Here is a 9,311-nt window from a genome sequence, read left to right on the forward strand (position 1 = left end):
AGAGGCGGGTTGGAGGTCAATGGCATGGGATGTTATTTTTCTGAGTTCCCCCGAATCCCCTTTGAGCCATTGGCTTTTTTTTTCTCTCACAGTCTTGTCAGGACATTCTTGTTGGTGGATGGCAGTGTTGGACTGCAGAAGACTGACTACATCGCCCTTGAGATGTGTGAGGAAACGAGATGTCCATATGTGGTAAGATACATTTTACTTTGTGAGAAAGGCAAGTAAGCCTTTTTCTGAACTCTTAAGATCAGATAGAACACACAAAATACCAACATTATTTCCATCTTATTTTATATTCATTGCAAATAAAAAAAAATGAATTCAATTTCAATTTACAAATGATCGATCCAGCTGACAAGTGTTAAGATGTGTTCAAAATGAGGGATGCCCTTCACTATCTCTGGTTTGGAGGCCACAATGGGTTTCATGTGTCTGTGTGCTTTTGTTTTTCAAAGGCATGGGAGAAGAGATGCTGTCTCTTTTTTATTACACCGTTCAGAAATTAGACTGCATACACTCTAAAGCAGGGGTGCTCAAACTTCCCATGATCTACTTTTCAAGCTACCAACCTTCCACGATCTAGCTGGCTGGCAGGGTCTGGGGGATGTAAAGATGATATGCACAAGAGTATTGTCGACAGCTGTGAAAAAGCAAAACTTAAAAGGCCAACTCGCTATTTTGTTAGAATGCACGTCACAAAAGGCCAGGATTGGTCAAACTGGCTGTCAAGTCAATCAATGCCATGCGATCGACGTATTGCAATTATTACAAGATAACTCCACACATGCTCTCATTGGTCGATGTCGTGCCGGGGACCAATCCACGCGCCTTGTATCAATGCATATTCCTGCAATATGCCAATATGGCTGTGATTTTCCAAGGATTTTTTGGGGGGGCAATGGCGTTGACAAAAAATAAGAAGCACTGTCCTCTTCCTCTTCCTCCTCCGCACCTCTCATTCACGCACATATATTCTGTTTTACTACGGCTAATCTTCATTCCTCTGCTTTACACTGCGTGCCTCCATCTTTCTAACGATTCCTCCGCCTGTTCCCTGCTTTCACTGTAGATTACAATATCATCTGTGAACATCATCGTCCAAGGGGAATCCAGTCTAACCTCGTCTGTTAGCCAGTCCATTACGAACACAAACAGGAAGGGGCTCAGCGCGGAACCCTGATGGAGTCCCACCTCTACGTTAAATTCTTCTTCTTCTGACACACCAACTGACACCAACGATGAAAATTTCAGGCCTCTCCATGATATCTAAGTGGGAGAACTTGCAATATAGCAGGGTGTTCAAATTATTTATTATATATTATTTTCTTCACTGTAAAACACCCTCACTCAGTCAACACTAAAGTCAATTATTCATGCTCTCATGCTATTAAATATTTTAAGCCTTTTAAGTCTCTGACAGCACAGCTTTGATAAAAACTAAGCAAATGAAAACGGCACAGTCCATTTTTTTTGTTTTAACATTCGGTTGTTCAATTTACAGAGCACCATCACTGATGGTGTAGTGCAAGGGTGTCAAATTCATTTTTGTCATAGGCCACATTGTAGTTACAGTTTCCATCAGAGGGACGTTATGACTGTGAAACCAGTATTTTATCGCCTTAATTTTACATTTATAAACTAGTTTTGGAATCAGTAATCAAGTGTAATGGGTTTTTCAACTATTGTTCATGCTTGGCAACAAAAATTGCTTGTAATATCACAACATTATCATTTCTGATTTCTGACAATTCTAAGATTTGGTCGATTTTCAGAAAAGTCAAAGTTGACACACAACATTTCTTAATGGGCCACATAAAATTATGGGGTGGGCCGGATCTGGCCGCTGAGCTTTGAGTTTGACATCTGTGGTGTAGTGGTACACTTGCTTGACTTTGGTGTAGGCAGCGTCTGTTCAGTTCCCCCTCAGTGACGTGAATGTGAGAGCGAATGGTTGTCCGTGTTTATACAGTATGTGCCTTTCGACTGACTGGCAGCCAGTTCAGGGTATACAGTGCTGTGACAAAAGACAACCCAAGGAAATGCAAAATGCAATTTTCAAATGACAATTTAATTTATTAGGACACAAAGAAATCCAAACCTTTTTGACCCTCTGTGATAAAGTGGTTGACCCCCCCACCCCCGTTAATCCCCTACTGACAGCATTTGCCAAAAACATCTTGTTGAGCCTAACATCTTTTAGAGAAACATTCTGTGGACTGACAAGTCAAAAATGTAACTTTAGGGAAGGTATGCAGGCCTTTACATCTCGTGCAAAAATGACACATCATTTGATACAAAGAATATTTTGCCAACAGTGGAGCCCAGTGGTGGCAGTGTGATGGTCTGGGGCTGCTTTAGTGCTGCAGGACAAGAACAATTTTCTGTGATTGATGGAACAATGAATTCTGCTGTGTACCAGAAAATCCTGAAGGAGAACATTCAGTCCATCAATTCGTGCCCAAAAAGTGAAGCGCTCTTGAATCATGGAGCAGGACAACAATCTAACACACACCAGCATTTCCGTCTCTGAATGGCTCAAAAAATACATGTTTTTTTTGTGGTGTGACCTTAAACGGGCAGTTCATGCTTGAAAGCTCTCCAATATGGCAGAGTTGAAACAATTCTGCAACGACTACCAGGGAAAAAAACTTCCCCCAGACCAATATGAAAGACTCATCACCAATTATAGCAAACGATTGATTTCTGTTTTTGGTTCGAAGGATGGCACAACCCGTTATTAATTTCAGGGGGCAATTACTTTTTCACTGAGGGTCAGAAAGATTTAGATTTTTTTTTGTGCCTTAATAAATTGATTTGTCATTTGAAAACTGCATTTTTGATTTCTTTATGTTCTCTTTGAGTGATATTCGAATTGGTTTAATGGTTTGAAACCTGGCGGAATGGTGGGGCAGATGGAAAGCGTTGGCCTCACAGTTCTGAGGACCCGGGTTCAAGCCCAGCCCTCCCTGTATGGCGTTTGCATGCTCTCCCCATGCCTGTGTGGGTTCTCTCCGGGCGCTTCGGTTTCCTCCCACGTCCCGAAAACATGCAACGTTAATTGAACACTAAATTGCACCTCGGTGTGATTGTGAGTGTGGCTGTTGGTCTCTATGTGCCCTGCGATTGGGTGGCAACCAGTTCAGGGTGTACCCTGCTTCTTGCCCGTTGACAGCCGGGATAGGCTCCAGAACTCCCGCGACCCCTGTGAGGATGAGCGGCTAAGAAGATGCATGTATGGATTTGAAATCTTTATGTGTGGGGAAAAAAACCTTTGGGGGGGTGTGAGGGGGATAAAACAAAGAACAGAAATCAGGAAAGCGCCAAATACTTTTTCATACCACCATATTGTGCCTTCAGCCTGGAGTCACCTGGGATTGCTCCAGTGCCTTACAACCCGAACCAGAACAAGCAGTGTTGAAGGTGGACGAAAAGTTTGCAGAACTCCCAATTTGCCAGCAGGCCAAAATGGGACATAATTCACACAGTTTGATTTATCATCTGACATTTTTTATTCGCAGATGGTGATAACTAAGATTGATAAATGTGGTCATGGCCCACTACTGAGAAACATATTGACTTTTCAAGATGTGATTAAAACACAGACCAACAGCTGTTTCCCCCAGCCATTTTTGGTCAGGTGAGTGTCACACTATTGTTTTCCCACTTTCTTTTTTAATTTAGTTTTTTCATTGAGCCAACAAATCTAATGAAAGTATTTGCAACAGATAAATCCAAACTACATCAATGACTGATGCATACAGTACATAGGTTAAATATAAGCTTTAGATTAACTTGCTGAGATGTCTTAGACTCTTAGACAGATGTTTGTAGTCCAGTATGTTAAAATATGTATTAACTAGTAATGTCAAAAATAACACAAATGTGACAATATGACAACAGCTAGACTAATTTGGCTTTGGGTGTAGGTCTGGAGGCAGGAGTGGTCTCTGCTGGTGAGGAAATGAAACTTAAAAATGCCACTGTGACACAGTAAAACTCTTCCAGTATAAAAAAAGGGATGCAGATTCTCCATTGTGCTTGCTCTAATAGCCGAACTGGTCAAAAGGAAAAAAAAAAGAAGTGCAAGAGAAGAAGCATGCAGAACAACGGTGATGAACCCGGCTATACAACTGAAGTGTGGTGGGACTGACTAAATGAATAATAGGAGTCTGTGAATGAAATGAAAATATTAGTGGGATCATACACAAGCAATTGGCATTTCCATGAGTTATTTGTAGCATAACTAAGAGGACCCACATCCAGTGAAAGAGTCCCAGGGTTGTGTGCTTACAGACACTTGCAAGTAAATTCACACAGTTGTACATGGAAAAAAGACTGACAGAAATCTCCTATAATTTCTGTGCCTGCAACGCGGAGGCTAAGAAGCCCACCTGATCAATTGAGGACTGGACCGGGCCCAGGAGTCCTGCCAAGAGCAACCCAGTGGGACAGGACATGTTCTATTCTGAGGGACCCAATGTGGTCCGCCAGCCCCTCCGATGCTCCCCAACAGCTGCCAACCCAGCTGTGCCCGCCGAGACCCAATGCTAGCGCATAGGAGCAGGGCGCAAATACCAGGAAATGGCACAGACATGCTAAAACCCAGTCCCCCAGAAACCGTTTGACATGGGTATGTCCTCAAATGTAAGTACCATAATTTTTTGTGTATAATGCGTCCTGAAGTATAATGCGCACCCTGAAAGTTGACCTAAAAACACAGGAAACACCTTCTACCAATGTACAATGCACACCACCAATTTGTTGCTATCCATATGCTCAAAATATTAGGAATTATCTGCATTTCACTTTTGCTAGGTTTGTACTTTTGTTTTTACTTGTGGTGGGGTGACATCACGGACAGTAGATGCAGCCAATATGGCGGATGACAATTTTCCCCATGTATGACGCGCTGTCTGCTCATATTTATTTTTTAGTATAGACATTGAAGTGAATAATGTTAAATGTATTTTTCATTTGAATATCTATTTTAGAATGTTTATAAGGATGACACTTGAGCTTTAAGTTAAAACAAACTCATGGGCATAGCATCTCTGATGTTTGGTGCAGTAGCAACAAATATGCAAAACTAATGATCATAAAATGCCCTGAGCATGTCAGGAATCTCAGGTTGGCAGTGCACATTACCGTAATACATATAAATGTGTAACATAAAGACATTGAATATGATATTGTGATGTAAACGTTGCCTTTTTTACAAACCTATCTACCTGTATACAACTATACAATGTGATTGTCTTTTTACTTTTAATGTTTATCTAAATATAATGCGCTGTATTGATTTTTTTTTTTTTAAATATTTTGGGAAAATTTTGTGCATTATACACAAGAAATTACGGTATATACAGTGAGTAATTAAGAGAGATGGCTCCTGCAGGTCAAGCCCATCAGGCCAGACAACTCCTGCTTAAGTGGGCTGCCACATCCAGACCTGCGGCAACAACCACATGACTCCCCCGTGAGCACCTACTACCCGCCCATGAGTGTAGGAGGTGGAACACCCCCCGGCCCCTAACCAGGAAGGGCCCAAAAAAAAAACAGCAGGCCTCACAGCCTGCAGGAGACCACCGCCCCCACAGGAAGAGGGCGAGCACAGCGGGACAGAAGGAACAAAGAGAAGAGGAAGCTGGCTCAAGGAATGACAAAGGGGTTCCACTGCTCCCAACCAACAGCCAGAGCGGGGACCCATGCGGGCGCCACCACGGCACCCATGGAACATGGACAAGTCACGATCACACAACCAATACTCTCTGTGAGGTCACCCCCATGGTTATGCACCCCCCATCTCCAAGATCGGGAATGAGTAGAAAAAAGTCTTACCCCCACAGAAGTTGAAACCGCAAACACAGCAACGAGAAGAAAATCCCCATTCCATGCATGTGTCATCTAACAATGCAAACCAATTTAAAATGTGTGGGAAAATAAAAATAAAAAAAACAAACAAACAAAAAACTAATGGAATAATTATTCCAACAATAACCTTGACAAAGAATATAGAAGTCAAACGTTTTTCACACTTAGGAACGTATTCTTGGTATTGTCAGAAGGCACCCTACCCAGGCAAAGAAATCAAGAGTCTAGATTTAGGAAAGGTGTTGAGGAAAGGTTGACCGGTTATCGATAAATATTCATCCACCCATTTTCTGAGCCGCTTATCCTCACTTGGGTCACGGTAGTGCTGCAGCCAATCCCAGCTGTCATCGAGCATGAGGTGGGGTACACCCTAAACTGGTTGCCAGCCAAGGGCACATAGAGACAATAGTCACACTCACAATCACACCAAAGGGCAACTTAGAGTCTCCAATTAATGCAAGTTTTTGCAATGTGGGAGGAAACCGGAGCACTCGGAGAAAACCCAACCAGGCATGGGGAGAACATGCAAACTCCACACAGGTGGGGCCGGGATTTGAACACCAGTCCTCAGAACTGAGAGGCCTCTATCGCTGTACCACCGGGCCTTCATTTCTCAACATATTAATAGATTTTTGAATTATATTTTTTCTCATGCAAAACATTCTATGATGATATTTGGATTCTACTATGATATTTAGCCATTGATAGTTAATGTTTTATTTTTCCAATTTAAAATAACTGTTTAGCTCAAGTAATGATTGTTTATATTTCTTAGGAAGGCCATATACAGTCATCCTTCTCTACTTTGCGCTTCACTTATTGCGACTTCAGTGCAATGCTGTTTTTTTTTATATTAACATATATTCTTTTTAATTCGGCCAGATCGGCATATTGTGGAAAGACCCGTTGATGCAAGGTGCATGATTGGTTCCCAGCGTGATATAGACGAATGAGACCATGAGTGACTTCATCTCATGAGCTGATTGGTTGCGCATCATCGAAGCTTCACACAGACACTTTCCCTGTCCCACCCGTTTCCTTATTGTGTGCGTTGTCTCGCCCACACTGTTGACCATCTCGCATATGTACTGTATCAGAGGTGATTTTTCCGTTTATAGGCGGAATTCTGTCTTTTTAAAAACAAACTCTGTGTATATCTTCTTCTTTTCCTTTTGGCTTGTCCCGTTAGGGGTCGCCACAGCGTGTCATCTTTTGCCATCTTAGCCTATCTCCTGCATCTTCCTCTCTAACCCCAACTGCCCTCATGTCTTCCCTCACCACGTCCATAAACCTTCTCTTTGGTCTTCCTCTCGCTCTTTTGCCTGGGAGCTCCATCCTCAGCATCCTTCTACCAATATACTCACTCTCTCGCCTCTGAACATGTCCAAACCATCGAAGTCTGCTCTCTCGAATCTTGTCTCCAAAACATCCAACTTTGGCTGTCCCTCTAATGAGCTCATTTCTAATCCTATCCAACCTGGTCACTCCGAGCGAGAACCTCAACATCTTCATTTCTGCCACCTCCAGTTCTGCTTCCTGTTGTTTCTTCAGTGCCACCGTCTCTAATCCGTACATCATGGCCGGCTTCACCACTGTTTTGTAAACTTTGCCCTTCATCCTAGCAGACACTTCTGTCACATAACACACCAGACACCTTTCGCCAGCTGTTCCAACCTGCTTGGACCCGTTTCTTCACTTCCTGACCACACTCTCCATTGCTCTGTATTGTTGACCCCAAGTATTTGAAGTCATCCACCCTCGCTATCTCTTCTCCCTGTAGCCTCACTCTTCCCCCCTTACTTTTCTCATTCACGCACATATATTCTGTTTTACTTCGGCTAATCTTCATTCCTCTCCTTTCCAGTGCATGTCTCCATCTTTCCAATTGTTCCTCTGCATGCTCCCTGCTTTCACTGCATATGACAATATCATCTGCGAACATCATGGTCCAAGGGGATTCCAGTCTAACCTCATCTGTCAGCCTATCCATTACCACTGCAAACAGGAAGGGGCTCAGAGCTGATCCCTGATGCAGTCCCACCTCCACCTTAAATTCCTCTGTCACACCTAAGGCACACCTCACCATTGTTCTGCTGCCATCATACATGTCCTGTACTATTTTAACATACTTCTCTGCCACACCAGACTTACGCATGCAGTACCACAGTTCCTCTCTTGGTACTCTGTCATAGGCTTTCTCTAGATCCACAAAGACACAATGTAGCTCCTTCTGACCTTCTCTGTACTTTTCCACGAGCATCCTCAAGGCAAATAATGCATCTGTGGTACTCTTTCTAGGCATGAAACCATACTGTTGCTCGGAGATACTTACTTCTGTCCTGAGTCTAGCCTCCACTACTCTTTCCCATAACTTCATTGTGTGGCTCATCAACTTTATTCCTCTATCGTTCCCACAGCTCTGAACATCCCCTTTGTTCTTAAAAATGGGAACTAGAACACTTTTCCTCCATTCTTCAGGCATCTTTTCGCCCGCTAGTATTCTGTTGAATAAGTTGGTCAAAAACTCCACAGCCATCTCTCCAAATTGCTTCCATACCTCTACCGGTATGTCATCAGGACCAACTGCCTTCCCATTTTTCATCCTTTGTAATGCCTTTCTGACTTCCCCCTTAGTAATCATTTCCACTTCCTGGTCCTTCACTCTTGCCTCTTCAACTCTTCCTTCTCTCTCATTTTCTTCATTCATCAACTTCTCAAAGTATTCTTTCCATCTATTTAGCACACTACCGGCACCAGTCAACACATTTCCATCTCTTTCCTTAATCACCCTAACCTGCTGCACATCCTTCCCATCTCTATCCCTCTGTCTGGCCAACCTGTAGAGATCCTTTTCTCCTTCTTTCGTGTCCAACCTGGTGTACATGTCTTCATATGCCTCTTGTTTAGCCTTTGCCACCTCTACCTTTGCCCTACGTCGCATCTCGGTGTACTCCTTTTGCCTCTCCTCAGTCCTCTCAGTATCCCACTTCTTCTTCGCTAATCTCTTTCCTTGTATGACTCCCTGTATTATGGGGTTCCACCACCAAGTCTCCTTCTCCCCTTTCCTACCAGATGACACACCAAGTACTCTCCTGCCTGTCTCTCTGATCACCTTGGCTGTCGTCGTCCAGTCTTCCGGTAGCTTCGGTTGTCCATCGAGAGCCTGTCTCACCTCTTTCCGGAAGGCCGCACAACATTCTTCCTTTCTCAGCTTCCACCACATGGTTCTCTGCTCTACCTTTGTCTTCTTAATCTTCCTACCCACCACCAGAATCATCCTACATACTACCATCCTATGCTGTCGAGCTACACTCTCCCCTACCACTACTTTACAGTCAGTAACCTCCTTCAGATTACATCGTCTGCACAAAATATAATCTACCTGCGTGGTTCTACCGCCGCTCTTGTAGGTCACTATATGTTCCTCCCTCTTTTGG

General features: G+C 43.3%; 1 protein-coding gene across 5 annotated transcripts in view; it reads left to right on the forward strand.

Annotated features, from left to right (window-relative positions):
* Positions 1-9,311, forward strand: part of gtpbp8 (GTP binding protein 8 (putative)) — a 42,905-nt gene that overhangs the window by 20,275 nt on the left and 13,319 nt on the right. For 2 of the 5 annotated variants that reach the window (XM_061841113.1, XM_061841114.1), the window contains exons 6-7: positions 93-192; positions 3,522-3,640. In XM_061841113.1, coding sequence (XP_061697097.1) covers positions 93-192; positions 3,522-3,640 — 219 coding nt within the window. Of the gene's footprint in view, positions 1-92; positions 193-3,521; positions 3,641-3,929; positions 3,957-4,380; positions 4,648-5,398; positions 6,096-9,311 lie in introns of those variants that run through there. The other 3 variants (XR_009798082.1, XR_009798083.1, XM_061841112.1) reach the window with 3 other exon arrangements.

This window comes from Syngnathoides biaculeatus, chromosome 14 (genome assembly GCF_019802595.1).
Source record: "Syngnathoides biaculeatus isolate LvHL_M chromosome 14, ASM1980259v1, whole genome shotgun sequence".
NCBI lineage: Eukaryota > Metazoa > Chordata > Actinopteri > Syngnathiformes > Syngnathidae > Syngnathoides > Syngnathoides biaculeatus.